Source organism: Perognathus longimembris, chromosome 6 (genome assembly GCF_023159225.1).
Source record: "Perognathus longimembris pacificus isolate PPM17 chromosome 6, ASM2315922v1, whole genome shotgun sequence".
In the NCBI taxonomy this organism is placed as follows: domain Eukaryota; kingdom Metazoa; phylum Chordata; class Mammalia; order Rodentia; family Heteromyidae; genus Perognathus; species Perognathus longimembris.
In genome coordinates this window covers 53,173,521-53,191,116 of record NC_063166.1, presented here as the reverse complement: position 1 = coordinate 53,191,116, position 17,596 = coordinate 53,173,521, and the positions used below count along the sequence as shown (strand labels likewise).

The window sequence follows — 17,596 nt, the reverse complement described above, 5'->3', positions numbered from 1 at the left end:
GAATCAAACCCAGGGCTTCATGTATACAAGGCAAGCACTCTTGCCACTAGGCCATATTCCCAGCTCCTGGAAACAGAATTCTTATGTTTATTTAAAAGCCAGTGACTTATACAGGTCCAAGAGAAAAAGTAAGGTAGTTATTGACTGCGTCCATTTAGATTGCTCTTAATAACATCTGTTATTATTACTACTTTACCAATTCTGGAAAGTAGATAAGTTTTGGTAGTCATGGTGCTTAGCCAAGTCTATTCATACTAACATACATAGGTTTTTAAATTAATTATTTCCTAATTGTGCTTTGAGTTTTGCTGCTCTACCCTCTTCTCTGGTGGTATTAGAGATGAACCATCTCTGGTGGTGGACTTAGAGATGAACTATCAGACTTAGGAATGCACAGACATTGAGCTATATGTTAAAATTCATACCAATCTAAAAATTTTGTTGTTAGGGTCTAGTGAGTTTGTACAACACAGGTGAATTTTGTTTATGATTCTGATTGTTTGTTGCTGGTGTCTCGTGTGAGACCCACAAATCCTGCTAGGTTTGTATAGACATGACAAGGACTGATTATAGGTTTTTTTTTTTGTTTTGTTTTGTTTTGTTTTTGCCAGTCCTGGGCCTTGGACTTAGGGCCAGAGCACTGCCCTAGGCTTCTTTTTGCTCAAGGCTAGCACTCTGCCACTTGAGCCACAGGGCCACTTCTGGCCATTTTCTATATATGTGGTGCTTCATGTATACAAGGCAAGCACTTTTGCCACTAGGTCATATTCCCAGCCCCCAAAGACTGATTGACTATAGGTCAGAGAAGAGTTGTGCTTGCTTGACTCTTTCCTCAGATGCTGACTACAGCTTTGCTCATGTTACTTGAGAGGACAGAAAAGGAAGGGTACCCTCTGAAGACTCATCATGAGAAAGAATAGAATAAAGTCACTATAATTTGCAAGGAGCTATTTTAGTTGTTGAGATTTTTAAGTTGCTGAGAAAAGAATTGACACTATGACTGGTTCTTTATGGCAAGAATAGAAAACCTGCTTTAGTTTAATGGTTTAGCACTATTTAGGGAATCTGGCATACCCCATTTATAAGTGACAGAAAAGGAAAAACTGGTAAAATTAGATCTTGGAATTATTTTTATGATCTTTGAATAGTATTCCATTTAGTGTATTATCGTCAGGAAAAAAAAGTTGGACTTAAATTGTCAGCTTTTAAGATATTGCTAGATTCTAACAGACTGTGTTCACTTGTCTTCGTTTTTTAGAGCATGATATGAGCTAGGCTTTTTGTTTGGTTAGTTTTTGCCAGTCCTGGGGCTTGAACTCAGGGCCTAACTGTTACTGGCTTCGTTTTGCTAAAGACTAGCACTCAACCACTTGAGCCACAGAACCCCTTCCGGCTTTTTCTATATATATGTGGTGCTGAGGAATCGAACCCAGAACTTCATGTATATGAAGCAAGCACTCTACACCAGGCCATATTCCCAGCCCCTGAGCTATACTTTTTTTCTTAGCATTCCAGTGAAAGGTATTCATTCATCTCCAGTTTCTATCTGATTGTCAAATTAATGGGTTTTTAGCTATATTGCTATTTCACCTGACTTATTTCATATTTCTAAGTGAATTAAAAAATACACTGATTTTTTAGGGCTGGGAATGTGGTTTAGCGATATAGTGCTTGCCTAGCATGCGTGAAGCCCTGGGTTCGATTCCTCAGCACCACATAAACAGAAAAAGCTGGAAGTGGCACTGTGGCTCAAGTGGTAGAATGCTAACCTTGAGCAAAAGAAGCTCAGGGACAGTGTTCGGGCCCTGAGTTCAAGCACCAGGACAGGCAAAAAAAAGAAATCATTTTAAAAGGAAACTTCACCTTATCATAGTAAGTAGGAAACCCATATTGTTTGCCATAAATAGAATATTACTATAAAAATCAGTACACTAAAAATAAGTCAATGCTATGAAATTTTTGCTTGGTCCTATGGCATGTAAATGCAATTCTGGGCCTGGTTTTGGGGTTCTACAGGGAGGCCACAATTGTCAGAATACCTTTTCTCTGTGATTCAGACAAGAGTTGAAGAGAATTAGAAATCACCATGGGTTCCTGTCATAGTGTTCTTTCACTCTGAGAAATATCAGTAATTGGAAAAGTACCAGAGGTCAAACATCCCAGCTGGTTGCCAAGAGTAGATTCACTGTTTAAGAACTACTAGGACCACAACTCCCCAGATAAACAGCCAATATAGAGCACCATATTTAAAATTAAACTTTCGTAGAGACACTAAAGACTTTAATTCTTTTTCTTTTAAGACTAAATTCTTTTATCTAGAGGACATACTTTAAAAAATTTTAAATGATAACCATTTATCATTTGTCACAGGGTCCCAGAGAATTGTACACTGTAATGAAGCTCCAAATTTGGCTGTGTTTTCTCCCTGATGTTTTTATTTTATGCTTTAAACATGTTGTTGTTGTTGTTATTATTATTTTCCAGTCCTGGGCCTTGGACTCAGGGCCTGAGCACTGCCCCTGACTTCTTTTTTGCTCAAGGCTAGCACTCTGCCACTTGAGCCACAGTGCCCCTTCTGACTGTTTTCTAAATATGTGGTGCTGGGGAATCAAACTCAGGGCTTCATGTATACGAGGCAAGCACTCTTGCCACTTGGCCATATTCCCATCCCCCTTAAACATGTTATTAAAGTTTAAATATATCAAGGTTCATTTAGATGTAACCCAAATAATTTTATACCATTATAGAAACAAGATAAAATAGGCAAGAGTTTAATTACTACAGATTAATTGTCATTGTGATATGCTCATTTTATCTGATTTTACAATCTTGGCCTTGAATTACTGGAGAAAGTATACTTTTGATTACTGAAAATAGTTTGAATACTTTCTTTTATTACTAGATTTCTGTAATTTTTTTTTTTTTTTTTTTTTTGCCAGTCCTGGGCCTTGGACTCAGGGCCTGAGCACTGTCCCTGGCTTCCTTTTGCTCAAGGCTAGCACTCTGCCACTTGAGCCAAAGTGCCACTTCTGGCCATTTTCTGTATATGTGGTGCTGGGGAATCGAACCTAGGGCCTCATGTATACGAGGCAAGCACTCTTGCCACTAGGCCATATCCTCAGCCCCTAGATTTCTGTAATTTTTAAGAAGCACATTTACTTTTTTTTTACATTCTAACATTTCTGACATTTTGATACATCGTGTAATTGATGGTAGGTCATAATCAGATTGGTAGTCAGCTCTCTTATTTGTACATAAGTGATAGATTTTAAAATCAGTAGAGGTTAGACTTGATGAATATGATAGAACACATTCATAGTAATCACACTTCAAAAAGGAGGATCCTGGGAAGATGATGGTGGAATAGGTAGCACCAGAAATCTGTCTCCTCACCTAGACCATAATTGCACTTAGAATCTGTTTAAGGTAATTTTTTTGGAACTTGGGAGTCTAATAAAGGCTTGCAACTTCCAGGGGAAGGCTTGAGTAAATTGTGGTTAATTTTGGTCATTCTCAGCTCTTAGCCAGTTGCACCTACTCATTCCCCACCTCCAGTCCTGAGACAGGAAGCTCTGTGTGCCTGTTTTTAGAGCAGCCTACACACACTAGGATCCAGGGTAGCCAAAAAAACACTCCTTTCCAAATGTTGGGAATTTGTGCTATTATCACTCCGCTTCTGATGAGAGGAAAATGCAAATTACAGTTGCAGTGAGATACCACTTAAATGAGATAGCAACTATGATAACATAAAAATACAGACATGGTGGCCCCCACTTGTAGTTTCAGTACTCAGGAAGCTGAGACAGAAGGATCATGAGTTCAAGGCCAGCTTAGACTATGTAGCCAGATCCAAATTAAGTTAGGGGAAAAAAGGAAAATACCAATCATAGGTGGGAATATGGAAAAAGTAGAATCCTTGTATACCATTGGTATACCATTGAAGGGAATGTAAAGTCACACAATCATTTTGGAGCACTAATAGTTCCTCAAATTCATTGTAGAATTACCAAATCATCTGGTAATCCTACTTTTGGGTATTACTTTAGAATTTTAAGCAAGATCTGAAGGAGATACTTGTATTTTGAACTGGGATTCTCAGATCTCAGCTTCTGAGTAGCTAGGATTATAGGCATGAGCTACTGGTACTGAATTGCCATGTAATCATATTACCATGCCAATGCATCAAGGTAAACTGGAATAGTCTGAGAAATGCATCAGTCCTCTCTTTGGATGAAATTACTTACTACAGTTTAGATTAATTTGGGTCACTAAATGCCTAATCTTCTTTTTTAAATTAAATTAAATTTTATTTGTTTTTCTTTTTGTTTGTTTCTTAATTGAACACAAAATTTTTTACAAGGTGTTGTGCAAAAAGGGTACAGTTACATAGTAGGGCAGTGTGTACATTTCTTGTGATATCTTACGTCCTGTTTTTCTATCCCTTCTCTAGGTCAGGTAGACATATATACAATATACAATGTATCAAGAACATATACAGTATTCACAGACTTGGTCTCTACTGTCTCTCCATCTCCCTTTGTTAACAGTCATATATCAGGGAGATCATGCCCCTTTGTTTTCTGTGTTCTAGGCTTGTCTCGCTCAACATTATTTGTTCGAGTTCTGACCATTTCCCTGCGAATAACAATATTTCACCATTCCTAATCGCTATGTAGTATTCCATTGTGTATAAGTACCATATTTTTTTGATCTTTTCGTCTGTGGAGGGGCATCTGGGTTGTTTCCATATTTTGGCTATTGTGAATTGTGCCACGATAAACATGGAAGTACAAATGTCTTTTTGATATCTTGGGGTTTGCTGTTTAGGATAAATGTCTAGGAGTGGTATGGCTGGGTCATAGGGTAGGTCTATATTGAGCTTTTTGAGAAACCTCCATACTGTTCTCCAAAGTGGTTGTACTAATTTGCACTCCCACCAACAATGGAGAAGGGTTCCTCTTTCCCCACACCCCCTCCAGCATTTGTTGTTTCCTGAGTTCAGAGTATAGGCCATTCTAACTGGGGTGAGGTGGTATCTCAGGGTTGTTTTTATTTTCATTTCCTTTACTAGCAGGGATGTTGAGCATTTCTTCATGTGTTTCTTTGCCATTACTAAATGCCTAATCTTAACACTGCTTAATTTACATTAAAAAGTAGCTTAATAAAAGCTGTCTTGTAGGACTCCAGAATCATGATGACTGATATGGGAAGTGTTTGTGGTGTGTGTGTGTGTGTGTGTTGCCAGTCCTGGGGCTTGAACTCAGGGCCTAGGCATTCATCTATCTCAAGACTAGCACTCTACAACTTGAGCCACACTGCCACTTCCGACTTTTTCTGTTTATGTAATACTGAGAAATCGAACCCAAGGCTTCATGCATGCTAAGCAAGCACTCTACCAACTATGCCACTTTCTTAGCCCCAGTTTTTGTTTTTCAACTGTGCCATTCTGGGGCACTGTCCCTGAGCTTTTTTTTTTTTTCTTCTCAAAACTAGCATTCTCCCACTTGAGCGTATCATACCTCCACTTCTTTCTGGTGGTTAACTTGAGATAAGAGTCCCATGGACTTTTCTGCATGGACTAGCTTCAAACCATAATCCTCAAATCTCAACCTCCTAAGTAGCTGGGGTGACATATGTGAGCCACCAGTGCCTGGCTTGTGAGAAGTAATTGGGATTTTTTTTTTTTGCCAGTCCTGGGGCTTGAATTCAGGGCCTGGGCTCTTTCCCTGAGCCTCTCTGTGTTCAAGGCTTGTACTCTACCACTTGAGCCACAGCCCCACTCTGGCCTTTTCTGTTTATGAAGTACTGAGGTGAGGAATTGAACCAAGAACTTCATGCATCCTAGGCAAGCATTTTACCACTAAGCCACATTCTCAGCCCATGAGAAATGTTTTATTTCATTCAATCCTCATAGCAACCTTGTGAGGTAATTCTATTATTTCAATTTTACAGATGAACCTGAGGCAGATAAAAGTTTGCAGAGCCAGGATTTGAAGCCAGGCAGACTCCAGAACCTCTCTTTTGATGCATATGGACCTGTTCCAATAAGGGGCATGTCACTGGCTAGGAGTCAGAGTCTGCATGGACTATATTTTCAATATAATGGTGAGATTGAAGTACTAATGGTTTTTAAATTCTTGGACTCTTTAGGAAAAAGACTTCGACATGGTGGAGCACAGTAGCAGGCTGCCTTAGTGTGGGAAGTCCTATGTATTTCCGTTCGGGTGCTCAGGAATTTGGAGAACCCGGATGGTGGAAACTTGTTCATAACAAGCCTCCAACAATGAAACCTGAAGGAGAGAAGTTGTCTGCCTCCACTTTGAAAGTAAAAGGTACTGTTGTGGGAAGAGCACAAAAGGAGCCAGTCAGACCAGGCCTAGGCAAGCATGAGCCAGGGGACAGTTTGCTTTTATGAGTCTTGGGCCATCTGTCTCTACAGCTATTTTGCTCGAAAATTTTATGATGACACTTTTGTATGCTGTAAATAAATACTATGTAAAAACATTTTAGTGCTTTTTATTCTAAAGGTTTAGTGTGCTTTTTTCCCCCTTTCCAGTACTGGGATTTGAACCTAGGGCCTCAAATTTATTGGATGCTTTATTCTATTAGATAAAAAAAAAACATATTCTTCATTTTCTTTTCTTTTTTTTTTTTTTTCTTTTTTTTGCCAGTCCTGGGGCTTGGACTCAGGGCCTGAGCACTGTCCTTGGCTTCTTTTCACTCAAGGCTAGCACTCTGCCAGTCGAGCCACAGCGCCACTTCTGGCCGCTTTCTGTATATGTGGTGCTGGGGAATTGAACCCAGGGTCTCATGTATACAAGGCAAGCACTCTTGCCACTAGGCCATATCCCCAGCCCCCATATTCTTCATTTTCCTCCAGTATGCTTTATACATCTTTCAATTATAGCACATGTACATCTGCTCTATTTTATTTAATTGATTCTATTATATGATAATCTAGCAAAAACATTTCTCTATTGGACATTTTGGTTTCTGGCTCCTCCCCCCTCCCCCCGTGTTTTTGTTTTTGTTTTTTCCCCTGGTCCTGGGTCTTGAATTCAAGGCCTGGGTACTTTCGCTGAGCTTTCTCAAGGCTAGTGCTTTATCACTTGAGACACAGCTCTACTTCCAGCTTTTTTTTTTTTTTTTGGCCAGTCCTGGGGCTTGGACTCAGGGCCTGAGCACTGTCCCTGGCTTCTTCTTGCTCAAGGCTAGCACTCTGCCACTTGAGCCACGGCGCCACTTCTGGCCATTTTCTGTATATGTGGTGCTGGGGAATCGAACCCAGGGCCTCATGTATACGAGGCAAGCACTCTTGCCATTAGGCCATATCCCCAGCCCCCACTTCCAGCTTTTTAGTAGTTAATTGGAGCTAAGAATCAGACACTTTCCTTCTCAGGCTGGCTTTGAACTCTAATCCTCAGATTTTGGCTTCCTGAATAGCTAGATTTCTAAGTATGAGCCATTGGTGCCTAGTTGGTACCTTTTTTTTTTAAGCCATTTTTTTAAAATAGTGCTACACTTTTTCAAATTTGAGTATGTATGCAAATTGTGATAAGCGTCTGGGAATACTGTTTCTGGATAATAAGTTATATTCAAAAGTATCATTTTGGCAATTACTCATTGTCATTCCACTATTATTCATTGTCAAGTTATCCTCAAAATTTTAATAAAATTTATGTACTATCAAAAAGTCACGAAGATACCCATTTCCCCATTCTCTTCTAAACATTATGAAATTTCATTGTTCTGCAATTCCTATAGGTGGAAGTCTTGTTTCAGTCTGCATCACAGCTTTTTTGTTGATATTGGGGGAAAGACTCCCATTAGGATTCTTGCTATGTTATGTAGGCTGGTCTGGAATTCCTAAGTCCAAACAAACCTTCTGCCTTAGCAGCTGGAATTACAAGTCACCAGGCTTGGTTTACAACTTTTTTCTTAAGAGATACCTAAGTTTTTTTTGGTTTAGGGTATCCATTGGACATTTATCTATGGTAAGCATAGCACTAGGTTCCCATTAATAAATTATGAAAGAAACTGAAACTGGATAGTTACCCTAAAAGTTTGATGTGTATCCTTTTCTGGCAGCCTCAAAACCAATGTTGGATCCCATCATTACTGTTGAGGGGCTCAGAAAACGGGCAAGTCGAAATCCTGTGGAATCTGCCATGGAGTTAAAAGAGAAAAGATCTCGAACACAGGAAGCAAAAGACATTCGAAGAGCCCAGAAGGAAGCAGCAGGCTTTCTTGACAGGAGCACATCTTCCACCCCTGTAAAATTCATAAGCCGAGGTCGTAGACCAGATGTGATTCTTGAGAAAGGAGAAATGATTGACTTTTCATCCTTGAGTTCTTCTGACCGAACGCCCCTGACCAGCCCTTCTCCTTCTCCATCACTGGATTTCTCTGCCCCTGGGACACCAGCCTCTCATTCTGCCACACCTAGTTTGCTATCAGAAGCAGATCTGATTCCAGATGTGATGCCCCCTCAAGCCTTGTTTCATGGTAAGACTTAAAATGTCTGAACTTTTTGTTCTTGGGTAGGGGTGCTAATATAAATGTGTGAGTTTTCACACTGTGGGCTGCATGCTCTGCCTACCCTTCCTCCCTTCTTCCCTTCCTCTCTCTCTCCCTCCCTCCCTCCCTCCCTCCCTCCCTTCCTTCCTTCTTTCCTTCCTTCCTTTTTGTCAGTTGTGGGCCTTGAATTCAGCGCCTGAGTGCTGTTGCTGTGCTTGAGGCTAGTGTTCTACCACTTGAGCCACAGTGCCAGCCACTTTTTTTTTTTTTTTTTTTTTTGCCAGTCTTGGGCAGTCCTGTGGTGCTGAGAAATCGAACCCAGGGCTTCATGTAGATGAGTCAAGCACTCTTGCCACTAGGCCATATTCCCAGCCCCGACTTTTGGTTTTTGAGAGATAAGAGTCTCACAGGGACTTTTCTGCCTGGGCTGGCTTTGAACCTGGATCCTCAGACCTCAGCCTCCTGAGTAGCTAGGATTAAAGGCACGAGCCACTGGTGCCCAGCTCTGCATTTCTTTGCCTATGTCTTGATGACAGTGTTTTGCAATCTGCACAGATGATGATGAAATGGAAGGTGATGGTGTTATAGACCCAGGGATTGAGTATGTCCCACCCCCAGCTGGGTCTGCAGCTTCTGGACCAGCAGGAGGCAGAAAGAAGGTCAGAGCCCCTGAACAGATAAAGCAGGAGGTAGAGAGTGAGGAGGAAAAGCCAGACAGGATGGATGCAGACAGCGAAGACACAGATTCAAACACCTCTATGCATACAAGGGCTCGAGAAAAGAGAAAACCTCCTCTGGAGAAGGACACGAAGCCTAAAGGGCCCAAGTATACTCCTGTGAGCATCTATGAGGAAAAGCTGCTTCTCAAGAGGCTGGAAGCTTGTCCCAGTGCAGTGGCCATGACACCAGAAGCTCGGAGACTGAAGCGGAAGCTGATTGTCAGGCAAGCGAAAAGAGATAGGGGATTACCACTTTTTGACCTGGATGAAGTTGTGAATGCTGCCCTTTTGTTAGTTGATGGGATTTATGGAGCCAGAGAAGGAGGAGTTTCCAGGCTTCCATCTGGACAAGCCACTTACAGGACTACCTGTCAGGACTTCAGGATCCTGGACCGATATCAGGTGATGTGAGCTACCAGGTGATGGGAGTGTGTGCTGTGTAACCACTGGGAACAGGATGGGAGGATGGGGGCAGGCGGTGGGCACACAATGCTGTGACATTCATACTTAAAAGCAATTTGGGGAGAAAAGCTCTAGGAAAAATGCAAAAATTCCTGGGCTTTAGATTCCAAGATTGTTTAATATAAATACCTCGAATATACCTGTTTTCTTTTTCCTTGAATATTCAAGACATAGCCTAGAAATTTTCCTTCTAGCTCTGTGTCTCAGGGTAGTTCATGTCATGGTTTTGATTGGCAGATTTGCTGAGGCCTTGTATCTGTGTAGTTAGGGCACATGAGTTGTTTTTTCAAGTTTGTTTACCTTTTTACTTAGTAATGACTTCCACCATGCTACACTACAACCTGTAAATTCTTGTATGTGCTTCTTTTACTCTGGGAAGTTCCTCATTATTGTTTATTTTAATATATTTCTTTACTTTTTTCTCCTCTTTCAAACTTTTAATATGTTTGTTGATTTCATTACCCTTTTCTTCTCCCCCCCCGCCCCCCCCACCCCCCCCCCCCCGTACTAGGATTTGAATTCAGGTTTTCACACTTGCTAGGCAGTCCTTCTACCACTTGAGTCACTGCTCCAGCTTCATTACTTGTTGTTGTTGTTTGTCTACATTCTTTAAAAATTTTTGTTATTATAAGCCAGGCACTGGTGGCTCATGCCTGTATTCCTACTCAAGCAGCTGAGTTCTGAGGTTGGCAGTTCAAAGCCAGCCTGGGTAGGAAAGTCCGTGAGACTCTTTATCTCCAATTAACCACCAGAAAACTGGAAGTGGCACTGTGGCTCAAGTGATAGAGTGCTAGCCTTGAGCTGAAGAGCTCAGGGACAGTACTCAGGACCAGAGTTCAAGTTCTATGACAGGGGCCGGGGGTGGGGGTGGGGAATGTTATTGTAAAGGTTATTGGTAAAAGTGGAGTTACTGTTATATAAGTCAGGTAAAGAGTATACTTTTTTGTGGACAATGTTACTCCTTCCCTTGCTCTCTCCCAGTGTTTTTGTTTGTTTGTTTGTTTTTGCCAATCCCAGGACTGGCAAAGTCAGGGCCTGAGCACTGTCCCTGGCTTCTTTTTGCTCAAAGCTAGCACTCTACTTCTTGAACCACAGCGCCCCTTGTGGCCTTTTCTTTTTTGCCAGTCCTGGGCCTTGAACTCAGGGCCTAAGCACTCTCCCTGGCTTCTTTTTGCTCAAGGCTAGCATCTGCCACTTGAGCCACAGTGCCCCTTCTAGCCATTTTCTATGTAAGTGCTGCTGAGGAATCGAACCAAGGGCTTCATGTATATGAGGTAAGCACTCTTGCCACTAGGTCATATTCCCAGCCCCCCTTGTGGCTTTTTCTATAAACGTGGTACTGAGGAATCGAACCCAGGGCTTCAAGTATACGAGGCAAGCACTCTACCACTAGGCCATATTCCCAGCCCACTATCTCCCAGTTTTTCCCTCACATCCCCACCTACAAGTTTTGTAGTTTATTTTCAACATAGTGTCCAATGAGTATCATTGCTGCATTTTTTCAACCTCATTACTTTTTTTACTTATGTTTTTCTTTGGCTTTCTGATAAAATTTTTTATTAAAGCACTGAGTGCTTTAATTCAGTGGTCATAGTTTTAATATCTAGTAGTGAATAAGAGTTGCTTCACAGCTATAGTAGTCCCTTGCTACCTGTGGTTCCAAGAAGACCCCTACTGAGGAAATTAAAGCATTCTCAGGATGCATAAAGTCCAGTGCTGTACTATGGATGCTTGATTCTTTTTCTCATAATGGTACCTAACTTCCTTTAAATATGTAATGCCTCTCAACAACAAATCTGTAATTTTCACTTTATTACTTAAATTCACTTTTACCTTGCTTTTTGGCACCATTTACTTTTTGGGAGGCAGATATTTTTTAGTTGCTCTTTTGGTTTTGTTTATATACAAAGGCACTGCATTTGAATAAAGCATGTCAAGGTAGTACCAGTCAAAATTTGATTCACTGTGTTTTCAGTTGATGGCTTAGACAACAGTGTAGCTTCCCTTAGCACAAGTGATAATGACAATGACCCTGATAAGGACAAAAAGTGTCACAAAAAAAACCATGGCATCTTTGGGAGGCAGGTTTTCACATTTAGGGAAAGAAAATACGTAGCAGATCCTCTCAATGATTTAAACAAAACACAACTAATAATAACTTGGGACTGTCTGAGAGTTTCTCTGAGTTAACTACATGCTGTGTATGCTAGAATTTAAAATGTTTGTTTTTCAGGTTTATTTTTATTCATTTTTATTTTTTGCCAGTCCTGGGGCTTGAACTCTGGACCTCTGTGCTACCCTAGAGTTGTTTCTTTCTTTCTTTTTTTTCTTTTTTTTTTTGCTCAAGGCTAATGCTCTACCACTATAGTCACAGTTCCACTTCCAGCTTCTTATGATTAATTGAAGATAAAGAATTTCACAGACTTTTCTTGCCTGGTGTTGCCTTTAAACCATGATCCTCAGATCTCAGCCTCCTTAAAATTTATTTTTTAACCATATGAGCTATAATTTGTAAACAATTAACCTACTTAAAATATATAATTTATTACTTTCTAGTGTATTCACATAGTTGAATCATAATCAGTTTTAGAACACTTTATAACCCTCCAAAAGACACCCTGAATCCTTTTGCTTTTACTGTTTCCTTTCCCTGATTACTCTGCTTTCTGCCTCTATAGATTTACCTATTCTGGACATTTCATATAAATAAAATCATATATCATTGTAGCCTTTTGTGACCTCCTTTTACTTAGCATGCTGGGAAGGTGGATTAGTAGTAGAGTGCTTGCCTAGTATGCATGAAGCCCTGAGTTCAATTCCTCAGAACCACAAATATGAAAAAGACAGAGGCAGTGCTGTGGCTCAAGTGGCAGTGTGCTAGCCTTGAGCACAGAGAGGCTCAGAGACAGCACACAAGACCCTGAGTTCAAGCCTCGGGACTAGCAAAAAACAACAACAACAAAAAACAACCAAACAAGCTTTTTTTTTTAGTCACCTGTGTCATAGCATATATTGATTTTGTTTTCATAGCTTAATCCTCTATGTATATAAACACATTTTGCTTATCCATTCATTAGTTGATAGGCATAAAGGCATTGTTTCTTTTTTTCTTTTTCTTTTTTTATGTGTAGGTACTAGGGCTTGAACTCAGTGCCCTCTTGCTTTTACTAGGCATTTTTTGCCCAAGGTTGGCACTTTACCGCTTGAGACATACTTCTACTTTCAGCTTTTTGGTGATTAGTTGGAGATAAAAGTCTCAACTGACTTTTCTGCTTGGATTAACTTTCATTCATGCCTTCAGATCTCAGCCTCCTGAGTAGCTAGGATTATAGGCACGAGCCACTAGTGCCTGGCCTTTTCTACCTTTTTTTTTTTTTTAATTGGTGGATTCATTTAATAGAGTACTGATTAGTTTATTCTAGTTCTTAATGTCTAAATTATTTATTTATTAATTGAACACAATTTTTTTTGACAAGGTGTTGTGCAAAAAGGGTACAGTTACATAGTAGGGCAGTGTGTACATTTCTTGTGATATCTTACGCCCTGTTTTTCAATCCCTTCTCTAGGTCAGGTAGACATATATACAATATACAATATATCAAGAACATATACAGTAGCCATGTGGCCATGCCCAAGAAAGTTCGCCTAGGGCTTTAAATGTAATGTCGATATTAGACCATATGTCAACAGTAGTCTTATACGAACGTACATACATAGCTTTTGAGCTATTGTATTCCCCTGAGAGGTCAATTTTTGACCTTTATATGTTGAGTAATTGTTTGGTTTTAGTTACATATTGTTGGGTCACTGCCCCAATCCTGTGGGGAATACTATTTGACAAGCAGTTTTTGGTTTCACAGACTTGGTCTCTACTGTCTCTCTGTCTCCCTTTGTTAACAGTCATATATCAGGGAGATCATGCCCCTTTGTTTTCTGTGTTCTAGGCTTGCCTCACTCAACATTATTTGTTCAAGTTCTGACCATTTCCCTGCGAATAACAATATTTCACCATTCCTAATCACTATGTAGTATTCCATTGTGTATAAGTACCATATTTTTTGGATCCATTCGTCTGTGGAGGGGCATCTGGGTTGTTTCCATATTTTGGCTATTGTGAATTGTGCCGCAATAAACATGGAAGTACAAATGTCTTTTTGATATCTTGGGGTTTGCTGTTTAGGATAGATCCCCAGGAGTGGTATGGCTGGGTCATAGGGTAGGTCTATATTGAGCTTTTTGAGAAACCTCCATACTGCTCTCCAAAGTGGTTGTACTAATTTGCACTCCCACCAACAATGGAGAAGGGTTCCTCTTTCCCTGCACCCCCTCCAGCATTTGTTGTTTCCTGAGTTCAGAGTATAGGCCATTCTAACTGGGGTGAGGTGGTATCCCAGGGTTGTTTTTATTTGCATTTCCTTTACTAGCAGGGATGTTGAACATTTCCTCATGTGTTTCTTTGCCATTTTTATATCTTCTCTTGTGAAGTCTCTCTTTAGCTCCTTTGCCCATTTCCTAATAGGTTTATTGGGCTTGGAGGTGCTTAGTTTTTTTAGTTCTCTGTAGATGACAGATATTAGGCCTTTGTCTGTTGCTGTGCTGGTAAATATCCTTTCCCATATGGTTGGCTGTCTTTCTATTTTGGTGGCTATGTCCTTAGCTGTGCAGAAACTTTTTAATTTGTAGTAGTCCCATTTGTCAAGTCTTTCCCCTATTTGTGTGCCCCTGGGACTCTATTCAGGAAATTCCTTCATGTGCCTATAAGTTCTAGCAACTTTCCTACTCTGTCCTTCAGTAGTTTCAAGGATTCAGGTCTGATACTGAGGTCTTGGTCCATTTTGAGTTGATCTTGGTGCATGGTGATAGGCTTGGGTCTACTTTGAGTTTTCTGCATATGGCTGCCCAGTTCTCCCAGCACCAGTAGTTGAAGAGGCTATGTTTATTCCATTGTATGTCTTTAGCTCCTTTGTCGAATATCAGCTAACTGTAAGAGTGCGGTTTTATTTCTGGATCTGCAATTCAAATCCATTGGTCTTCTGATCTGTTTTTTTTTTAATTTATTTGTTTATTAATTGAACGCAAATTTTTTGACAAGGTGTTGTGCAAAAAGGGTACAGTTACATAGTAGGGCAGTGTGTACATTTCTTGTGATATCTTACGCCCTGTTTTTCTTTCTCTTCTCTAGGTCAGGTAGACATATATACAATACACAATGTACCAAGAACATAGACAGTAGCCACGTGGCCACGCCCAAGAAAGTTCGCCTAGGGCTTTAAATGTAATGTCAATATAAGACCATATGTCGATAGTAGTCTTATATGAACGTACATACATAGCTTTTGAGCTATTGTATTCCCCTGAGAGGTCAATTTTTGACCTTTATATGTTGAGTAATTGTTTGGTTTTAGTTACATACTGTTGGGTCACTGCCCCAATCCTGTGGGGAATACTATTTGACAAGCAGTTTTTGTTTCACAGACTTTGTCTCTACTGTCTCTCCGTCTCCCTTTGTTAACAGTCATATATCAGGGAGATCATGCCCCTTTGTTTTCTGTGTTCTAGGCTTGTCTCGCTCAACATTATTTGTTCGAGTTCTGACCATTTCCCTGCGAATAACAATATTTCACCATTCCTAATCACTATGTAGTATTCCATTGTGTATAAGTACCATATTTTTTGGATCCATTCGTCTGTGGAGGGGCATCTGGGTTGTTTCCATATTTTGGCTATTGTGAATTGTGCCGTGATAAACATGGAAGTACAAATGTCTTTTTGATATCTTGGGTTTTGCTGTTTAGGATAGATGCCTAGGAGTGGTATGGCTGGGTCATAGGGTAGGTCTATATTGAGCTTTTTGAGAAACCTCCATACTGTTCTCCAAAGTGGTTGTACTAATTTGCACTCCCACCAACAATGGAGAAGGGTTCCTCTTTCCCTGCACCCCCTCCAGCATTTGTTGTTTCCTGAGTTCAGAGTATAGGCCATTCTAACTGGGGTGAGGTGGTATCCCAGGGTTGTTTTTATTTGCATTTCCTTTACTAGCAGGGATGTTGAACATTTCCTCATGTGTTTCTTTGCCATTTTTATATCTTCTCTTGTGAAGTCTCTCTTTAGCTCCTTTGCCCATTTCCTAATAGGTTTATTGGGCTTGGAGGTGCTTAGTTTTTTGAGTTCTCTGTAGATGACAGATATCAGGCCTTTGTCTGTTGCTGTGCTGGTAAATATCCTTTCCCATATGGTTGGCTGTCTTTCTATTTTGGTGGCTATGTCCTTAGCTGTGCAGAAACTTTTTAATTTGTAGTAGTCCCATTTGTCGAGTCTCTCCCCTATTTGTTGTGCCCCTGGGACTCTATTCAGGAAGTTCCTTCCTGTGCCTATAAGTTCTAGCAACTTTCCTACTCTGTCCTTCAGTAGTTTCAAGGATTCAGGTCTGATATTGAGGTCCTTGATCCATTTTGAGTTGATCTTGGTGCATGGTGATAGGCTTGGGTCTACTTTGAGTTTTCTGCATATGGCTGCCCAGTTCTCCCAGCAGCAGTAGTTGAAGAGGCTATGTTTATTCCATTGTATGTCTTTAGCTCCTTTGTCGAATATCAGTTGGCTGTTAGAGTGCGGTTTTATTTCTGGGTCTTCAATTCTAATCCATTGGTCTTCTGATCTGTTTTTATACCAATACCAGGCTGTTTTTGTTATGATGGCCCTGTAGTAGAGCTTGAAGTCTGGTATTGTGATACCTCCTGCACTGCTTTTTTTTGCCTAGAATTGCTTTGGCTATTCAAGGTTTTTTGCTGTTCCATATGAATTTATGGATTGGTTTCTCTATTTCAGTGAAGAATGTGGCTGGGATTTTGATAGGTATTGCATTGAATTTGTATAACAGTTTGGGCAATATGGCCATTTTCACTATATTGATTCTGCCTACCCATGAGCATGGGAGGTCTTTCCATCTCCTTGTGTCTTCTTCTTTTTTTTTTTTTGGCCAAACCTGGGGCTTGGACTCAGGGCCTGAGCACTGTCCCTGGCTTCTTTTTGCTCAAGGCTAGCACTCTGCCACTTGAGCCACAGCGCCACTTCTGGCCATTTTCTGTATATGTGGTGCTGGGGAATCGAACCCAGTGCCTCATGTATATGAAGCAGGCACTCTTGCCACTAGGCCATATCCCCTGCCCCGCCTTGTGTCTTTGATTTCCCTTATTAGATTTTTATAGTTTTCATTAAATAGGGCCGTCACGTCCTTGGTTAAGTTGATCCCTAGGTACTTTATTCTTTTTTTGGCTACTGTAAAAGGAATTGTTTCCATAATTTCCTTTTCTGTTTGTATATTGCTGGTGTACAGAAAAGCTGCTGACTTTTGTGGATTGATTTTGTATCCTGCTACTTTGCCAAATTGGTGTATTAGGTGTAGGAGTTTGGGTACTGAGTTTTTTGGGTCCTTCAGATATAAGATCATGTCATCTGCGAATAGGGATAACTTGATTTCTTCCTTGCCGATGTGGATCCCTTTGATGTCCTCCTCTTGCTTTATTGTTATGGCTAGGGATTCCAGCACTATGTTGAAAAGAAGTGGGGAGAGTGGGCATCCTTGTCTTGTTCCTGAGTTTAGGGGGAATGATTTAAGTTTCTCTCCATTTAATATATTAGCAGTTGGTCTGTTGTATATGGCTTTTATTGTTTTGAGGAATGTTCCATCTATTCCTGTTCTCTCCAAGGCTTTTAATAGGTATGAATGTTGTATTTTGTCAAAGGCTTTTTGGGCATCGACTGAGATAACAATGTAATTCTTAATTTTAGATCTGTTTATGTGGTGAGTTATGTTGATGGATTTACGGATGTTGAACCATCCTTGTGACTGTGGGATGCAGCCTACTTGGTCATGGTGTATGATTTTCTTGATCAGTTTC

The 17,596-nt window shown here is 40.5% G+C and overlaps 1 protein-coding gene across 2 annotated transcripts in view; it reads left to right on the top strand.

Annotated features, from left to right (window-relative positions):
• The window catches only part of Kat14 (lysine acetyltransferase 14), a 47,541-nt gene that overhangs the window by 12,380 nt on the left and 17,565 nt on the right, over positions 1-17,596 (top strand). For both annotated transcript variants that reach the window (XM_048348745.1, XM_048348746.1), the window contains exons 4-6: positions 6,151-6,332; positions 8,089-8,505; positions 9,073-9,638. In XM_048348745.1, the coding sequence (XP_048204702.1) occupies positions 6,151-6,332; positions 8,089-8,505; positions 9,073-9,638 (1,165 nt within the window). The remainder of the gene's footprint in view (positions 1-6,150; positions 6,333-8,088; positions 8,506-9,072; positions 9,639-17,596) is intronic.